Below are 18,924 nucleotides of genomic sequence, written 5' to 3'. Positions count from 1 at the left end.
CTACACACCACAGCAAGCAACATTAAGTTATGATCGTAGAAAACAAAAGTAAGGCATGACAGTATTGTAAAAAGCTATTAATCATCAATAGGAAAGCAGCCATCATTGAAGAGTGAAGGCTAAAATTCTAATGTGATATGGACACTGGACATTTCCTGAGATGCTCTGCAAACATCATTGTGTTCCTGCCATAGGCCTCCAAAAACATTTTTTGTATCCATCTGTAACCAAGCAAAACATTACCGAAAGTGGATCAAAATTGGCAAGAAATAAAAATGTTTTAATACATCTTTGCAATCATGACAGTTTGTACAGCATCTGTGCCACCTTAGTGATCAAAACTGCTTCAATTTCATTTTTCTCCCAATGTGTCTAGGTGCTACCCCGACATTAGCAGCTGAGGTGGAGGCAGTCTGTTCAGTGTGCTGCCCTGTTACTGTGGATGACTGTGGCAGGCATCCTCTGGAGGAACGGGGCCTTGATGATTCCATCCTACTGGAGATCTGCAGCACTGGTAATTGAGTATCCCCCATGTGCTCACCTGCTGGAGGTAAGGGGGTCAATGTCAGGAGGGAGGATGAGATGCCACTTACCCTGGGGGTGTCCTGAGAGGAAGGCCCCGGGGCAGCTGTCAAACATTTTTCCTCCATCTGTGTGCACAATGGCACTGCCTGCCTTCCTGAGGGGAAGAAGCACCTGGAGGGAGGTCCAGGTTTCTCACCCCCCTCTCGCTTAGATTCTGCTGCACGAAGCCCACAGCAACAGTGATGGAATGCAGGTCAGATCACATATGCCTCGAGTGCTCAATCAGACTCGCCACAGAGCTTGCCAAACTCTTGACTGAGGAAGCCATATGATCAAATGCCTGGGACATGACAAGCGTCATGGTCTGCCTGGACTCCTCCATGGCACGTGCAAAACCATGCATTTTCGACATGGCTTTGCTGCACATCCAGCAGACTTCTTGTAGCAACAAACAAAGGATCATCATGAGCGTGGGGCTGAGCAGGGGCCTGGTCCATGGCAGTCCTCCGATTGTCAGGAGGCCCAGCTGGTACAAGCTCCCTCAGCTGCTGGGATGTGTCAGTGTCGTGCACACCTGACTGTGACCAAAATTCTAATCTAAAACCTCCCGTGGACTGTGTGGAAGTATCTGTGCTGGCAGAAGAAGAGGCAGGTGACTGTGACCCCCGCCCGCCCACCCCCAGGGGCATTGGCTTCTTCTTCCTTCCCAGAGGAGGGTTCTTGGGCCACGTAGTGTTCTGCTACTCGAGTGCGGGTACCTGCAGTGGAGACACAAACAGAGGCACTTCAAGCATGTGCTTCACATGAGTTCACACAATTTCCTTTAGTTTCCACCAATGGCTACAAGAGCAGAGGTAACAATTAATGCTTATGCCTTGTAGCTGCTGCCTCACCATCTCCGCTTGCCCTGCCTCCCTCCTCTCTCGCGATCTCTGAGGCCTCCCTCCTCTCTCGCGATCTCTGAGGCCTCCTCCTCAGCCCTGGTCAGCAGCCTGATGTCAGGGACCCCTCCTCCCATCTTAGCACGCTCACGTTGGTTGTGGCTTCGTGTCTCCTGCAACAGACAGTGCAGATTTAATGAAATAGCAAATGATGCATCACAACCATTGCATACATGCATCAACATCACTCATTCTGCATTGGTTTTAGCACAACACATCCAATCGCATAAACAATGCCAATCTTCATCATTTTGTAGATGGCACCAAGGCTGCTCACACATTCCACTGCATTCCTTGTGTAACCTCTGCCTTAAAGACACAGAGCCATGGAAGAAATCAATGGAGCAGCCTCACCAGGACCACTTACCCTCACTGATCTGGGCAAGTCATTGATGCACTTGCGGTACTGTACCCATGTTCTAAGAGATACCCCACGTTTCGAGACCTCTTCTGCTACCTCCATCCAGACCACCTTCGTGAGGCAGGAGGATCTTCTGACTCCATCTGCAGGGAAGAGGACCTCCTGCCTTTCCCTGATGGTCTGGAGGAGAACTTGCAGGGAGGCATTGCTGAACCATGACGGGGGACAATGCTTGCTGGCTGCCATTGTCATTCACTTTGGCTGTAGGGAAAGCAAATAATATGAAGCTGGTGGTGATTTTCACAAAATAAGGGAGGCATATGAACATATGTATTAGGAGCAGGAGTAGGCCACGCGGCCTTTCGAACCTGCTCCGCCATTCAACAAGATCATGGCTGATCTGATTGTAGCCTCAATTCCACATTCCCACCTATCTCCGATAACCTTTCACCCCCTTGCTTATCAAGAATCTACCTGCCTCTGCCTTAAAAATATTCAAAGACTCTGCTTCCACTACCTTTTGAGGAAGAGAGTTCCAAAGACTCACAACTCCCTGAGAGAAATAATTTCTCCTCATCTGTCTTAAATGGGCGATCCCTTATTTTTAAATAGTGACCCATAGTTCTAGATTCTCCCACAAGGGGAAATATCCATTCCAAATCCTGTCAAGACCCCTCAGGATCTTATATGTTTCAATCAAGTCACCTCTTACTCTTCTAAACTCCAGCAGATACAAGCCAAGCCTGTGCAACCTTTCCTCATAAGACAACCCCTGATTCCAGGTATTAGTCTAGTAAACATTCTCTGAACTGCTTCCAACTCATTTATATCCTTCCTTAAATAAGGAGACCAATACTGTACACAATACTCCAGATGTGATCTCACCAATGCCCTGTATAACTGAAGCATAACCTCCCTATTTTTTGTATTCACTTCCCCTCACAATAAACGGCAACATTCTATTCGCTTTACTGATTACTTGCTGTGCTTGCATACTCACCTTTTACGATTCATGCACTAGGACACCAGATCCCTCTGTACCTCAGAGCTCGGCAATCTCTCACAATTTAAATAATATGCTTCTTTTTTATTCTTCCTGCCAAAATGGACAATTTCTCATTTTCCCACTCTATTTGCCAGATCTTTGCCCACTCACTTAACCTATCTATATCCCTTTTTAGCTTCCTTATGTTCTCTTCACATGTTACTTTCCTACCTATCTTTGTGTCATCAGCAAATTTAACAACCGTACCTTTTGTCCCTTCATCCAAGTCATTTATATAAATTGTAAAAAGTTGAGGCCCAGCACTGATCCCTGTGGCACACCACTCATTATATCTTGCCAACCAGAAAATGACTAATTTCTGCCTACTGTATGTTTCCTGTTAGCTAGCCAATCTTCTATCCATGCCAAAATATGTTACCCTCTATACCATGAGCTTTTATTTTCTGCAATAACCTTTGATGTGGCACCTTAACAAATGCCTTCTGGAAATCCAAATACAGTACATCCATCCTTTTATCCACAGCACCTGTTACTTCTTCAAAGAACTCCAATAAATTGGTTAAACATGATTTCCCTTTCACAAAACCATGTTGACTCTGCCTGATTACCTTGAATTTTTCTAAATGCCCTGCTACAACATCTTTAATAATAGCTTCTAACATTTTCCCTATGACAGATGTTAAGCTAACTGGCCTGTAGTTACCTGCTTTCTGTCTCCCTCCCTTTTTGAATAAAGGAGTTACATTCGCTATTTTCCAATCTAATGGAACCTTTCCCGAATCTAGGGAATTTTAGAAAATTAAAACCAACACGTCAACTATCTCAGTAACCACTTCTTTTAAGAACCTAGGATGAAGTTCATCAGGACCCAAGAATTTGTCAACCCGCAGTTCCAACAATTTGCTCAGTACCACTTCCCTGGTGATTGAAAATTTTCTTGAATTCCTCCCTGCCTTCCATCTCCTAATTTACAGCTATTTCTGGGACGTTACTTGTATCCTCTGTGGTGAAGATGCAAAATACCTGTTCAATTCATCTGCCATCTCCTTATTTTCCCTTATTAATTCCCCAGACTCACTTTCTATCGGACCAACGCTCACTTTGTTAACTTTTTCTTTTAAAAATATCTATAGAAACTCTTACTGTTTTTATACTTCTGGTTAGCTTTCTCTCGCACTCTAATTTCTCCCTCCTTATTAACCTTTTAGTCATTCCTTGCTGTTTTTTATATTCTGCCCAATCTTCTGACCTGCCACCCATCTTTGCACAATTATATGCCTTTTCTTTAAGTTTGATACAATCTTTAAGTTTTTTAGTAACCACGGATGGTGGGTCCTCCCTTGGAATTTTTCTTTCTCATTGGAATGTATCTATTCAGTGTATTCTGAAAAAATTTTTAAGCAAAAGCTTCAACTAAGTTATTCTGAAGTTACTTACATGAAAGGAAGGCTACTGCTCCTTGAGGCTGCAGCACAGACTGTTTTATATCTGTGGCGATCATGGTGCTTGGGGCAGTGACGACAGGTTCCACCAATGAAAAGCCGCCCCCACCACATGATCCCACGTGTTCCCCGTGCCCGGCGCCGCTTCGCTAATTTAAATACAAAATCGCATGGGAAACGGGATTTGCAGCACGAGCGGAAGTTACGAAAACTTCCGGTCCTGCTGTCTGGAATGCTGCGGTAATTATAAGATTCCACCAGTTAACTCTGTTTCTCTATCCACAGATGCTGCCAGAACTTCTGAGTATTTCCAGCACTTTCTGTTTTTATTTCAGATTTCCAGCATCCGCAGTATTTTGCTTTTATTTTAGAAGATAAAATGAAGAGTTTACTCCTCACTGAGCAGCATATGAATTGAGTCTGACCCAGTGATACTGCATCACTTTAAACAGAAACCAGTCTCTGATAGCATCTATGGTACAATGGCATCCTTAATCCCAAACCCCTCCCCCCCCCCCCCGCCCCACCGCTCTTTCTTGGTATGCGCTTCCAAAGCTATAAAAACTTAAAATTCTTACATGTAAGGTATTTACTCACACCCAGGTACAAGCTTTGTAAAAAGCTTTATACTGTAGTTTCAGGCAATATTAGAAAATTCAGAAATGTAACCAAAAATCTTTAAGGGACATCATCTTCAGGAGCACTTAGATAGGAAAAATATAGTAATAAGTATGAAGAAAATATTTATTTCAAACTTCAAAATAAGTTGAATTCAAAAGGAAAAGGTAAGGTTGCAATCATAAAAACAGTAGTAAATTGAGCCGTTATTTCACAAGAAAACATAATATCCAGTTTCACCTTGACACTACCAAGAATACTAGCTGTAGATCTTTGTTAAAATACTCACTCTGGAGCCAGGTAGCCCACTCTCACCAATTGCACCTGGGTAACCTTGAGGGCCCTAGGAGCAATCAAAATTTACATATATTACAAAAACATAAAGGATTGATATCTTTTCTGAATAAAAGTATGTGTGCAATGTTATTTATAATACATTTTACAATTCAGTTTAAAGCTTGTAACTATTTTCTTGAATAATTAGATCCATATAGATAAGCAACAACAATTTGGGATATACTTTGATGATTTTTATAGGCAAAGTATCAACATTTTGATAACAGCACGATTATGTTGCTTATCTAAAAACCATTACGCACACTTCTTCAAGCAGAAAAATATAACTGCATATAGCAAACTATTTTAAATTGAGAAGGTCTTTGTAAAACACTTAAATATTTAAAAATCTGTTACATCACTGATAATTTATAATGATCACACACATTAAAAATAATGAATTTTTTGCTGCAATAAAAGGACTATATATATATTTTCTTCTTCACATAATATTTGCAAAGTTTATCTTTGTTAAACTTACATTAGATTGAGGGCAGCACAGTGGTGCAGTGGTTAGCACCACAGCCTCACAGCTCCAGCCACCCGGGTTCAGTTCTGGGTACAGCCTGTGTGGAATTTGTAAGTTCTCCCTGTGACCGTGTGGGTTTCTGCCGGGTGCTCTGGTTTCCTCCCACAGACAAAGACTTGCAAGTTTATAGGTAAATTGGCCATTGTAAATTGCCCCTAGTGTAGGTAGGTGGTAGGAGAATGGTGGGGATGTGGTAGGGAATATGGGATTAATGTAGGATTAGTATAAATGGGTGGTTATTGGTCAGCACAGACTTGGTGGGCCAAAGGGCCTGTTTCAGTGCTGTATCTTTCTAGATGAACCAGTTCTGATTTCTGTTGAACCTGTTAACTATCCCATTTTTTAATAACCACAATCATGAAAAATTTATAGGTCCAAAAGTGCTTACTGTTTTGATCAAAGTATCAAATGTGGGTCTGGAAATTACTGCAATATTATTGTACGAACACTTAGCACATTCATATCAAAATGCTCTCTCCATTACATCAGCCCATTTATTTAGAATGAATAAGTGCTTCTGTTAAAATAGTGGAGAGGAATTTGATGTAACAGCATTAAGTATTCACATCACAACACTTGGGTGATTTCTTTTCCTGCACAACCTGGTATGTGGACAAGGACTGGAATTTATGGGCCCCTTTGAGACAAGATCAGAGGCGATTGGGGGTGGGGGCCCATAGAATTGCAACAAGTGGCGGGGGTCAGAGGGCCCATCGCCGCCCCATTGCCAAGCGATTTTCCCGGGGGTGAGATAGGCCAATGACGGCCTTCCCACCCAGAGGTCAATTGTGACCCTTAAGTGACCTACTAACAACCACTTCAGGGCATTTTCCCACTGTTACTGGTTCGGGGTGGGGGGGGGGGGTGTCTCCACCATGCAGGGAGGGGGCCTTGTTTTACAAGGCCCCCTCCCTGTTGTCTTGGGTGGGGGGCAGGGGGGGTTTCCTCCTTTGTGGGGAATGTATGGCCCATGGAGGACACCTGCTGACAAAACCTACAACTTCATGGACCACCCCCACCCCCCCGGACTTCATATCCACACTCACACCCACTTTGCCGGGACCTTCAGGATAGGCCACAGCGGCCCTGCCTCACTTACCTGTGTTCTGGGCTTCCAGTGCTGGGCTTGAGTCCAAGGCCTCTGCAGTACTGACTGTGGCCACCACTCCCCGTGGTGCTGCCGATACTGCTGAGCTGCCGGCCCTGTGATTGGCTGGCAGCTCTTGGAGGTGGGATCCCCATCCTTAACGGGACGGCATTCCCAGCGCTGGAAACATCGAGTCCGGAACATTGGAGGGTTGCTCCTGGGGTAGCGAAAAGGCCGAGACGAAGTTCCCTGTGCCTTTTCAGCCTAGAGTGCGAAGCCCCACTTACTCCACAAAATCCAGCCCATGTAATTGTGGAAAAATATTCACAATTTGTAGCCAAGTGTATAAAGATTGTTTTTACATCAGGTATTAAGCCCACACATATTGAAGATTTGCTGAATCCTGTTATTTTTTTTCTTGTAAAGCACGTACATTTCTCAAAGGAAGTATAGGATATAGGGTGGAAGAGTTTCTGCAGTGGGAACTGGACCAGATATTGTACAGTGGAGATAAGTGGGGTAGCTAAATATTCTAAAATTTTGCTCCAATAACTTTGGTGGACTGAGAAGGAGCTGAATTACCACTCATAGGATTAAATGGAGGATGTAGAATCAATACTAAGGTACATTATATATCGTCTGTGAATGGACTGGGCTTTACAGGTCAAATGGCTTTTCTTGAGATTATGTCAACCTTAGCTCAGAGATAGCACTCTTGCCTCTGACTTAGAAGGTTGTGGGCTCATAACGCCACTCTAGGGACTTGATCACAAAATCTGACTTAGGGATTGCTGTGTCTTTCAGATGAGATGTTAAACTGAGAACCTGTCTGCTCTCTCAAGTGGGCATGAACAATCTCATTGCACTATACTAAGAACAGCAGAGGATGGAGCAGTGTGGTTTTCTAGTGTCCTGGACAACGTTATTTGGTTATTTATCTCACTACTGTTTGCGAGACCTTGCTATGTGTAACTTGGCTGTAATTTTTCCATACATTACAACAGTGATTACACTTCCAAAGTACTTAATTGGCTATGAATTGCTTTGGGACATCCTGGAGTCATCAAAGATATCATATAAATACAAGTTCTTTCCAAACATCACATTTTTATGGAAAACAATCACAATGACTGTATAAATGACTGTATAAACCTTTGTTCAGCAGTAAAAGAGATAGTCACTCCTAATTTGATGAAATGTGAAATTAGTTCAACTCGGTGAAGACATAAGTATTTGTTTCTGGTGATTTAAAAAGCAGGTCCTCCCAGGTAGTAATCTCGGGATTATTACCCAAGCCGCGTGCTAATTAGCATAGCAATAGCCAGATCAGGAAGGTGAATGTGTGAGTGAGAGACTGGTGTGGGAAGGAGAAGTTCCATTTCATTGGACACTGGCACCAGTGCTGGGTCAAGAAGGAGCTATACCGCTAGTATGGGCTCCACCTGAACCTAAGTGGGTCCAGTGTCCTGGTGGAAAGTATAAACTGGGCTGTGAATGGGACTTTAAACTAGGAAGATATGGGGAGGGATCTCGTGAAAATAACATAAGTCTGGAGACAGAAAAAATAAGAGATGAGTAAGTATGTAACATCTAGCAATAATAATCACAACATAATAAGGTTTAAGATAAAGATTGAGAAAGACATAAGCAAGACAAAAAACAACCTAACAAATGGGAAGAGTTATGTTGTGAAGTGAATGAAAATGGAACCAGGGAAAGTTGAGAACATTTACTGACAACAAAACAGGACAGCAGTGGAAAAGATTTAAAATGGTTATCCATGGAGTCCACGAGAAATATTTCCCACCAAAAAGCAAGAATAAGTTAGCCACTGATGACGCACCATGAATGAGTCAAGAAATAAGGCAAAACCGAAACTAAAGAAAAAGACATAGAGCTGAATTTTACGCCCCCCGAAGAGCGGGAAGGTGGCGGGGGGAGGTGGGGGGGTGGGGGGGATGGTGTGTAAAATGGAGTAGGAGGCTCGGGAGGCCCTTCCTAACCTGGTCCCGCCTCCACCGCCACTTTACGCAGGGCCCGTCCACCCCAGGCAAATCAAGGCCTTTAAGTGGCCACTTAACAGCCATTTAAGGGCCTCTGCCTGCCACCACAGGGATTTTACCCTTGGCAGGCACGCGTCCCAAGCCCGAGAAAAGCCACCTGACAAAAGCAGGCGACTCTCTGATGGCCTGGGGGTGGGGGGAGCCTCCTGTTCAGGCACCCTGTGCCTGATAGAGGGCTGCCTCCACTGCCCCATCCACACCCAACAGCCAACACGCGCCCCCCCAACCCCCGTCCCCCTAATCGACCACCCTTGCCTCGCTGAGGCCCAACCGATCACTTACCTTAGTTCCGGAGCTCCTCAACATCTTGACATTTCGGCACTGCTGGATTCGACCCCAGAGTGGCTGCTGTAGCTGGCACTTGGAGCTAAGGCAGAGCCAAGTTTGAAATTCCGATTCAAGGAAAGGGCAAAGCAAACGGTCGAGGGCATAAACAACACAGCGAGGAGGAGGAAAGGCTGGGAACAGTTTATGTCCACTGGCCGGATGGAAACCTTTGGCAAGCTGGATTCTGGCCCATGGGTCTACGCTGGCCAACCATGGTCTCGATACTAGAATTGTGGAGAGTACAAGCTAAGATGTAAGGCTGGAAGAGATTGCAGAGGTAAGGTGGTGTGAGCCCATGAAGGGATTTGTGGAAGAAATCAGTATTTTGGGGAGAGGGAGGGGCTATGTTGCTGGTGGATGAGGAAACATTGCTAGCCTGGATTAATCCCCACCAAACAGAAATTATAGCACAAAATGGAAAAATGTTTGTGCAATACAGTACTATTAAGTTCAGTGGTTGAAAACTTAGTTTGGGTTCATGTTTGGGTGTTGGTCTGACATCATCCATTTGTGTTTTGTTCAATATAGATGACACAAAGCTGGGTGGGAGTGTGAGCTGTGAGGATGATGCAGAGAAGCTGCAGTGTGATTTAGACAGGTTGAATGAGTGCGCAAATACATGGCAGATGCAGTATAATGTGGATAAAGGTGAGATTATCCACTTTGGTGCCAAAAACAGAAAGGCAGATTATCTGAACGGCCATAGATCGGGGAAGGGGGAGGTGCAGCGATACCTGGGTGTCCTTGTGCATCAGTCACTGAAAGTAAGCATGCAGGTGCAGCAGACAGTTAAGAAGGCAAATGGTATGTTGGCCTTCATAGCGAGAGGATTCGAGTACAGGAGCAAGGATGTCTTGCTGCAATTATACAAGGCCTTGGTGAGATCACATCTGGAGTATTGTTTGCAATTTTGGTCTCCTTATCTGAGGAAGGATGTTCTTGCTAAGGACGGAGTGCAGTGAAGGTTCACCAGACTGATTCCTGGGATGGCAGGACTGACGTATGAAGAGAGATTGAGTCGATTAGGCTTGTATTCGCTAAAGTTTAGAAGAATGAGAGGGGATCTCATAAAAACCTACAAAATTCTAACAGGACTGGACAGACTAGGTGCAGGAAGGATGTTCCCGATGGCGAGAGTGTCCAGGACCAGGGGTCACAGTCAAAGGATAAGGGGTAAGCCATTTAGGACTGAGATGAAGAGGGATTTCTTCACCCAGAGAGTGGTGAACCTGTGGAATTCTCCACCACGGAAAGCAGTTGAGGCCAAATCATTAAATATATTTAAGAAAGAGTTAGATATAGTTTTTAGGGCTAAAGGGATCAAAGGATAAGGGGAGAAAGCGGGAACAGGGTACTGAGTTTGGATGATCAGCCATGATTGTATTGAATGGTGGTGCAGGCTTGAAGGGCCGAATGGCCTACTCCTGCTTCTAGTTTTCTAGGTTTCTATGTTTCTATCTTCTTCTGTCGGCTAGGCTGCAGTCCCAGCAGTGGCCACCACTCCCAGTGGCGCTGCTTGGACTAAGAGCTGCCAGTCCGGTGATTGGCCAGCAGCTCCATTAGGTGGGACTTCCTGCCTCAAGCAGGTGGCAGTCCCAGCTCAGAACACTTAAAGGCCAGGGACCCGCAAAATATGGGTCGGATCCGCAGGTCAGGCAGAAGCGGGTTCACCGCCAACTTTTCAGTCAGTGGTCGGCTCCTGTCCGCCAAGGGTAAAATTCCGGCCATGCACTAAGTATAATGACAGCAAGGACAGTATGACAAAAAGGAATATGAAAAGGTTAGGAAAGAAGTATAATAAATGATTAGGATGGAAAAGAGAAACTAGAAAATTAAATTATCAAGGAATATAAAAAGAAACAAGGAGTATTGTGAAAACTCTCAGCTTTGCTCTGAAGCTGTCCTCACCTTACTGCAACTGTCAGATTCCCCGAGGTCTAGGAAACACAGCCGGCCACAGTTAAACCTGCAAATCTGAGGGTCCAGCCTCATTAACATATTCAAAATGTCATTCCGCCTGATAGGAGCGGGTTGGTTGCCCAGCTCTTGTCCTGCCTGAGTAAAAGTTGGAAGCCAGTCGTTTTTAAAAGGCTGCCAGACCTGCCACAAAAACTGCAAAGTTGAACCCCATATCTCCCCCACCCCCAATACACCGCAAATAAATTCTTGCCCCGTTTCCCCCGCCAAACACTTAAATTGCTGAGTTGACTTCCCTGCTAAGACTGCACAAAGTACAGAGGTCACCCCTTCCTGCCCCTCTACACTAGAAAGGCAGAGTTGATCCCGTCCACCCACCCCCCCCCCCCCACTACACTAAAAATCCTGCGTTCCCCACTTCCCCACCTCAGTGGTGCCAGCTTTCCCTGGACGGGAAAGTGAAGACGCATGAGTGCCGGCCATTGCACAGAAGATCTCGGACAGCTGGTAAGATTGTGGGGAATTGTATGTAATTGTATTCACAAAGTTTATTTAAATATTAAATGTCAGGTCCCATTGCCAAGTGGCGTGTGGGGGGGTGGTGGTGGTGGCCGCCACTGAGCCTCGCCGCCACTTGGAAGATCAGGCCTGGCAATCCCGGTGGGGGCTCCAAGGCGGGCTGCTGTGGCTGCGATCTTCTGTCCTCCCTGCCACAGAGCCCGCATCGGGAGCTCAACAAAATTCTGCCCTTAGTGTCTAAATGAGGTAGAGGAATAGAGAGATATGCGGATGCAGATACACAAATCACTAAAAGTAGTGATACAGGGTAATATGATCATTAAAAAAAAGCAAAAAACAAAAGTACTGAAGCTCATTTCTAGAGAAATAGAACTGCAAAGCAGAGACGTCATGTTCAACCTGGTTAGACCATACTTGGAGTACAATGAGCAGTTTTGCAGTTTTTGCACTGGAGAAGGTACAAAAAAGATTTACTAGAATGATACCAAAATGAGAGGTTATACCTATCAGGAAAGATTAAACTGACTGGGGATCTTTTCTCGAGAAAACAGAAGATTGAGGAGTGACCTGATAGAGAGCTTTAAGATCACAAAAGGATTTGATATGGTAGATGCAGAGAAGATGTTTCCAATTGTGGGCCAGAGCACACTAAGATCGCCACTAATACATTTAGTTGGTAATTCAGGAGAAACGTCTTTAACCAAGAGCGAGGTTAGAATGTGGAACTTGCTACCAGAAGGAGTTGTTGAGGTGAATAGCATAAATGCACTCAAGAATAGGCTAGATAACCACATAAGTCAGAAAGGAATAGAAGGATATGTTGATGAAGTTAGATGAAGAAAGGTGGGAGGAAGCTCATTTGGAACATAAACACTGGCATAGATCTGTTGGGCTGAATGGCCCGTTTCAGTGCTCTAAATACTTTGTAATTTGTCAATAACTACAATCTGTTGTTTCCATTATGATCTTGAAGCGTACATTGAAATAGCAGTCTCCAATATTTGATAAATCACAAAGAATGTATTTATGTCCTCACTGAGTGAAACATGTGACCCAGCAACTTGTGGTACTTATTAATACCATGAACAGAGATACCATGAGCTTGGTTCTGAACAGGGACATTTGTTGCCAAAATGTGGCTTGAAAACCATAACTCTATACTTCCCTAATTTGATGTCTATGACAATACGAACATTGGAACATAGCAAATAGGAGCAGGAGTAGGCCATTTGGCTGTCGAGCCTTCTCTGCCATTCAAACAGATCCTGGCTGATCATCTACCTCTATGCCATTTTTCCCCACTATCCCCATATCCCTTGATGTTATTAGTATCCAGAAATCTATTGATTTCTGTATTGAACATGCTCAATGATTGAGATTCCACAGCCCTCTGGGGTAGAGCATTCCAAAGATTCACCACCCCCTGAGTAAAGAAATTCCTCCTCATCCCAGTCTTAAATGGCCTGCCCCTTATTCTGAGACTGTGTCCCCTGGTTCTAGATTTACCAGCCAGAGGAAACATCCTATCCTCATCTACCCTGTCATGCCCTGAAATAATTATGTTAATCCCCTGCATTCACAAGACATAAAATAATGCATACAACTTTGATTTATAAATTGAACTTTATAATACTTGCTACTGCAATTTTTAAAAGAGGAAACAAAAATCTTCATGATTTTGAAAAATGATATTTACCTTACTGTATTTAAAAGTTTCTGAATTTATTTCCATTTAAAACACTAATTACAAACATGTGAAGACCTTCAGTATACTGCACTACCAGAGGTTGAGTAAATTAAGCGTGGTCTTTGGGTTCACAGCCACATAATTTACTGAGACACGGTAAATATGCATTTTTAAATAAATTTAAATTAATTTAGCCCTCAGTTTTGCACAGTACATCACTCTACTTCCATTGATGTGTCATTCCTAATTGTTATGTGTGGAACAATAACCATTTTGGAAACATTTGGACAATGGCTTTTTGGTAGTTTGAGATTTTTTTAAACTATCCACTTTATCCACTGAGATATTTGTTTTAAATTATTGTGAACCCCTACCTCAACGAGAAAACATGTAAACATGAAAAGAAAAACAAATGGCACATATAAGCAGATACTTACAGGTGGTCCAACTGAGCCAGCTGGACCTCGAGGTCCGGGAGGGCCCTAAAATATTACAGAATTATAAATCAGAGTTATTTTTAAATTAAAGCTAAATGATTTTTTTTTAGCCTGTTTTTAATTCATGCAAAATCTATTTATGAAACGTAAATACTGAAAGAGAATCCTATTACCGGAACACAAGGTATGTCTGGACGAGGACCATAAGGTATGTACTTGTCAGGCCATCCCACGAAAGGAACATAGCCACCAGGATGACCATTGCCCTACAAAGAAGAATAAAATTGAATGTTTTTTGGATCACAAACTCAGAACCTCATTTAAGCATTCACAAAACAGAAACTAATAAAACTATAAAGTTTGCTGTGATTAATTAGCAGAAGCGTTTTGTCTAAGCACGTTTGTTTTAGCTATTTGGGGAATGACATCATGGGAATTCATTTCACTAACCTTTTTTTGCTTAGCAAGAGAGAAGTATGACAAGAGCGCTCTATCATTTTCATCTTGAGGACACTGCTTGTGTATTTTGACATTATTTACATCTTTGTCGACAAATGAAAATAAAAATTCTCCTGAAGTAGAGCACTCTGATTTTTTCTACTTAAAATTAAACTTTAATTAGGTAGAAAAGGTCTCATACACTGGTAAGCAACAGAATATATAAACCAACTTTGACTTCATTTCAGCAGAACATATTACAAAGTATAACTATTGTGTTAGTTTTTACATCATAAACACAAATGTCTAATCTATATATAGTGGAAAAAATGTTCAAAGTTATGAACACTTATCTGAAGAATGCAGAGGCAATAAGAAATAAGGCAGATCTCAAAGCATTATTCACTAATGTTTTGAGGTGATTGATATTAGAAGAACCAGTAGATAGAAATAAAAAAGGAGGAATTTCGCAAAGGTAAAATCAAAACAAGTTATTCCAATTTTTTCAGAGCTCATAGATGATACTATATTTAGAAAATTGTTTGCAGGTTGAACAATATGACGCCAAACTAGATAGTTTCACTGGAAAAGGTTCAGACAAGAGGGTCAAATATTCCTACACTGTAGGACCCTAAGTTCTTAAAGGTTGTGAGAAATGGATGGTGTAGCTACAAGCAATGTATTTAACATCAGTATCAATGAAGGAAAAATGAATTGAACTATAGTCGCTCAGTGTCAGCTTGGCTCAGTTAGTTGTGCTTTTGTGTCTCTATCAGAAGGTTTTGGGTTCAAACCCATGATGAGCTTTAGCACACAATTTGGATTGGCACTTTGCTATAATACTTGGTGTTACAACCAGGTAAGAAAGGGGTCTATGGTTCCCTCTCAGCCTTCACCTGGTCTTACCGTAACAAGGTTTAATTATAAACACACCATATTTTTAGCTCCCCCTTGGTGAATCCTTGTTCACTGCTTTCCAATTATAAGGCAAAGAAACAGGTTTTCTTAGGTTTAAAGAAGAAAGGTTGAAATTTATTAAACTTAAACTCTAATTTGGTTAACGCCTACAGATACATGATGCGCCACGTTAGCATGCATATGTTATACACGCATGCAAATAGAGACAGAAAAGAGCAGAAATAAAGTGGAAACGTTTGAGGCAATATCTGAAGATGATTTTGGTTATTGTCCTTCTAGCTTGCTGTAGAGTCCTTGATTGTAAGTCGGTCTGACTTTTCGTTGGGGCCAAGTATTCTTCTTAAACCTTGTTCAATGTAGGACACTTTTCTCTCTTGAGGTTCACGTGTCCTCAGTGGGTCCAGAGGCTTGTGAGAAAGAGATGGGAGCAGACAAGAGAGATCTTCTCTGTCCAGGAGCAAATAGTGTTTGAGTTCATACTCTCTGTGGCTAATTCAAAAAAAACATGGACCAGCCAGTTAGTCATGTGACCAGCTGGTTTAACCAGTCCTGACTTTTGTGGATTGTATCATCTTAGCAGGCCCTGGAATGCGCTTCCTTACCCATCACTGTCTGCTGATCAAAATCCAATTGGATTAATTGGAGCAGGGAATAGTCCTTTGTCTCCACACACACTGTCTGTTAGTATGCAAATGTTTTTCAGCCCAGTGACAGACCTCCTCTTCTTCCAAGCAACAGTTTAAAATCAATGCTCATATGACAAAATTAATATGCCTCATTCTTGGCAAGTGCCTGCATGACACTTGGGGAATGGAATAAGACACAAAACTCCCATTTGACTGTTTAGGTAAGTGTAAAAAATGGGATTAATTGAGGTGCAGGTATCCTACTCAATGTTGGTCCCTCAACCAACACCCTTAAAAAACTGATCTGCTGATCATTCATTAACTTGAAACTTCTGTCTCATTTCCCCACATAACAACAGTAACTGTGCTTCAAGAGTAATCCATTGGTTATGAAGTGTTTTGGAGAAAACCTGTGAAAGGTGCTATTTAAATGCAAATTATTTCTTCATTCCAATCCTTCCTCTTTTTGCCTTAGGATATTAACTATTTATTTAATAAAATATTTTGGTTCAATTCATTCATTTGTGGTTACTACTTTCACAACAAGGTATTTTGCAAACTTTTTTTGCTTGGTGAAATGTGGGAGGATCAGATGAGTTTTCCATTATCATCAGGATAAATTGCATATTGATATATATTGACATAATTTAAGATTCTATGTTAACCTTCATTCTTTTTAAAACTTTGATGTGTGCAAATGTATAAATATAATTGCACAGATCTTATGGAATGAAATATAAATTTACAACATTTTAAATTAGAACTAGGAAGTTTTTTTTTACAGAGCAGTAGAAATATATAGACGTCCAGCAAAAGCAGTTAATGTGTTGATTGCCACATTTGACAGAGATCTAGGCACATACCTGGTTATAAAAATGAATTTCTGTTAGAAGTAAAGATAAAGGTGATTAATTGTCTGTGGATTATGATGGTTCCTAAGCTACAGTGGATGTGTAATACCAAGAAAGGCAATCAGTCTATAATGTGCAATGTCAGGAAAGAGAGGTATTCTGGAGATTTGTGCAGTTTATCTTTCAAAAACTGTGACAAAACTTTCAGAAAGTGTCCTCAAAAGATAAGTTGAGCAGAGTCCATAATAAAGCAATTATGCAAGGTCTATGGAATGAACTAACTGAATGCTTTTCCTTGTTACATACTATTACATTCTTATACACATATCAATACAGCCAGAAACGAATACAGCAATGTGATTTACATTAACTCTTTCTAATTCAGAGCTGTTCCAAAGTAATGATTCATCAGTGATACCAAAATTTGTATTCAGTTGTCAGTTTACTGTGATAATTCTGTTTGATTTTACTGAATGAATTTGAAGGTTCATAAGGCCCAATAGTGAGTGTGAGGATTGCAATGCAGGATTATCACAGGCCCAATTGAAGAGATGCAGGCAGCATGCAAATTTCATGCTGCCTACTCATTTCCTTGCTTGTGATGTACAGCCGACTGCTAAACATGTTGCTGAAAGCAGCCCCTCGAGACAGACTCTGTGATGGCAGTGTGAGCAGATAGCCAGGGAGATCAATGCTAGAAGTCCTGGCCCCGAGGACCTGGTACAGTGCTGGAAGAAGTTCAATGTGTCACATGAGTGGTCAAGGTCAGTGAATGCATCTTCAAATATCATACACCAAACACACTGCTAACCTCACACACTGTTCAATGCACCACACCCTCACAATTCACCCATAGCAAGCAGGACTCATGCCCAACATTCATATCCTCCACCTCACCCTCACACACTTACCACTGCTGCAAGCTTCACACCAACATCTCACAGTTTCCACATACCTCTAGCTATTCAGCTATGACAGGCACATCACCCAAACACATGGCAACACACTCACTGACCCTTTTTCCTCTTGCTTGAAGGACATAGTGGCTCATAACCGAAGGCAGCAGTAATGAACGGGTGGGGGACAGGCACGACTGCATGTCCTCACCCCCTTGAAGGAGATGGCACTTGGCATTATTGGTGCGGCCATCACTGAGGCCAAAGCAGCCAGCATCCCTGAAGCCATCCAGGATGTTCCGCCTTATGTATCTTCTCAAATCTCACTTTACCGTTTTCCAGCAATCTGGTATGAAGTACAAGCTGCAGATGATCTAACAATGCACCTCTTGGTTTTCCCCCCACCTTTCCCCCCTCACCCCAACCCTCCCTGAAGGAGGAGGTGAAAGGGAAAAGGACAAGAACAGTGAACAAAGCAGAAGGCCTGATGAACCACGAGTAGTCATGTCTGACATAAATCAGACAAGGGTAAAAGTTTCATGTGTACGTGCCTTGCTAATGATTAGATAGTATAATGTATACCTGCTTAGAATGTAATAGGGTAACCTAGCTATGTACAAGTGGACACAATTGAATAAAGATAAAAGAGAAGACTGTGTAACAGAATGATAGGTAAATGCAAATGAGCTGTCATCTATAAAATGGTGTAAGAATGATATTTTTGGAACTATTCAGAGAGTTCGTATGCCACCTTGTATGGGTACGGTCTCGCCTGCATAGGTTTGCAATAAACCAGTGAACAAAGGAGCTCGAGTCTCGTCTGGTCTATCGCAGAATCAGAGGGTGACTGAGCTCCCTTTCAGTGGCATTGTCGGCAGGATACACCCGGCCCTCTGTGAAGGCGAAAACAATGATCTGGTGAGTATTGTTTCATTTGAAAGAATACTCTCCTGCTGTTTGCGTCAGACTAGAACGGAGGTCCACAGGGTGTGTCCGAACTTTAGACCTGAGACTCAGGTGGGGGGGGGGGGGAACGAGTATGTCCCAGGAGACGACTGGATACTGGATTAGGTTGGGACGAGTGTGTCCCAGCGGACGATTGGGTCCCAGATTGAAAGGTCGAGGGTGCTCAAAATGGCAACAGCCGAGAAAACGGAACTTGAGTTTGTCGCGGAGTGGGGAGGCGAAGGGACTATCTCTCTTCACCTCACCCAAAAACATCGGAAACAAGTTACTGTGTCTTTTGATTCGAATGTGTGAATGTTGGAAGTCTCCAGGAATTAAATGAATGTCCTTGGGATGTGCAGCTTGTGTTCTGTAGAACTGACAGTCGTTAACTCTTTGTTGTCTGGCATTAATATTGAAAGCATGAGTTTGTTACTTGTTCTATTTTTACACAT

General features: G+C 42.7%; 1 protein-coding gene across 8 annotated transcripts in view; it reads right to left on the bottom strand.

The window, feature by feature from the left end:
- The window catches only part of LOC137372132 (collagen alpha-1(III) chain-like), a 300,919-nt gene that overhangs the window by 163,127 nt on the left and 118,868 nt on the right, over positions 1-18,924 (bottom strand). For all 8 annotated transcript variants that reach the window (XM_068035601.1, XM_068035603.1, XM_068035600.1 and 5 more), the window contains 3 exons: positions 13,969-14,061; positions 13,796-13,840; positions 5,183-5,236 (listed from right to left, as the gene is read on the bottom strand). In XM_068035601.1, the coding sequence (XP_067891702.1) occupies positions 5,183-5,236; positions 13,796-13,840; positions 13,969-14,061 (192 nt within the window). The remainder of the gene's footprint in view (positions 1-5,182; positions 5,237-13,795; positions 13,841-13,968; positions 14,062-18,924) is intronic.

The sequence above is a fragment of the Heterodontus francisci genome, chromosome 7 (genome assembly GCF_036365525.1).
Source record: "Heterodontus francisci isolate sHetFra1 chromosome 7, sHetFra1.hap1, whole genome shotgun sequence".
NCBI classification, from domain to species: Eukaryota; Metazoa; Chordata; class Chondrichthyes; order Heterodontiformes; family Heterodontidae; genus Heterodontus; species Heterodontus francisci.
The sequence above is the reverse complement of the archived record's forward strand: the minus strand, read 5'-3'. Positions and strand labels throughout refer to the sequence as shown.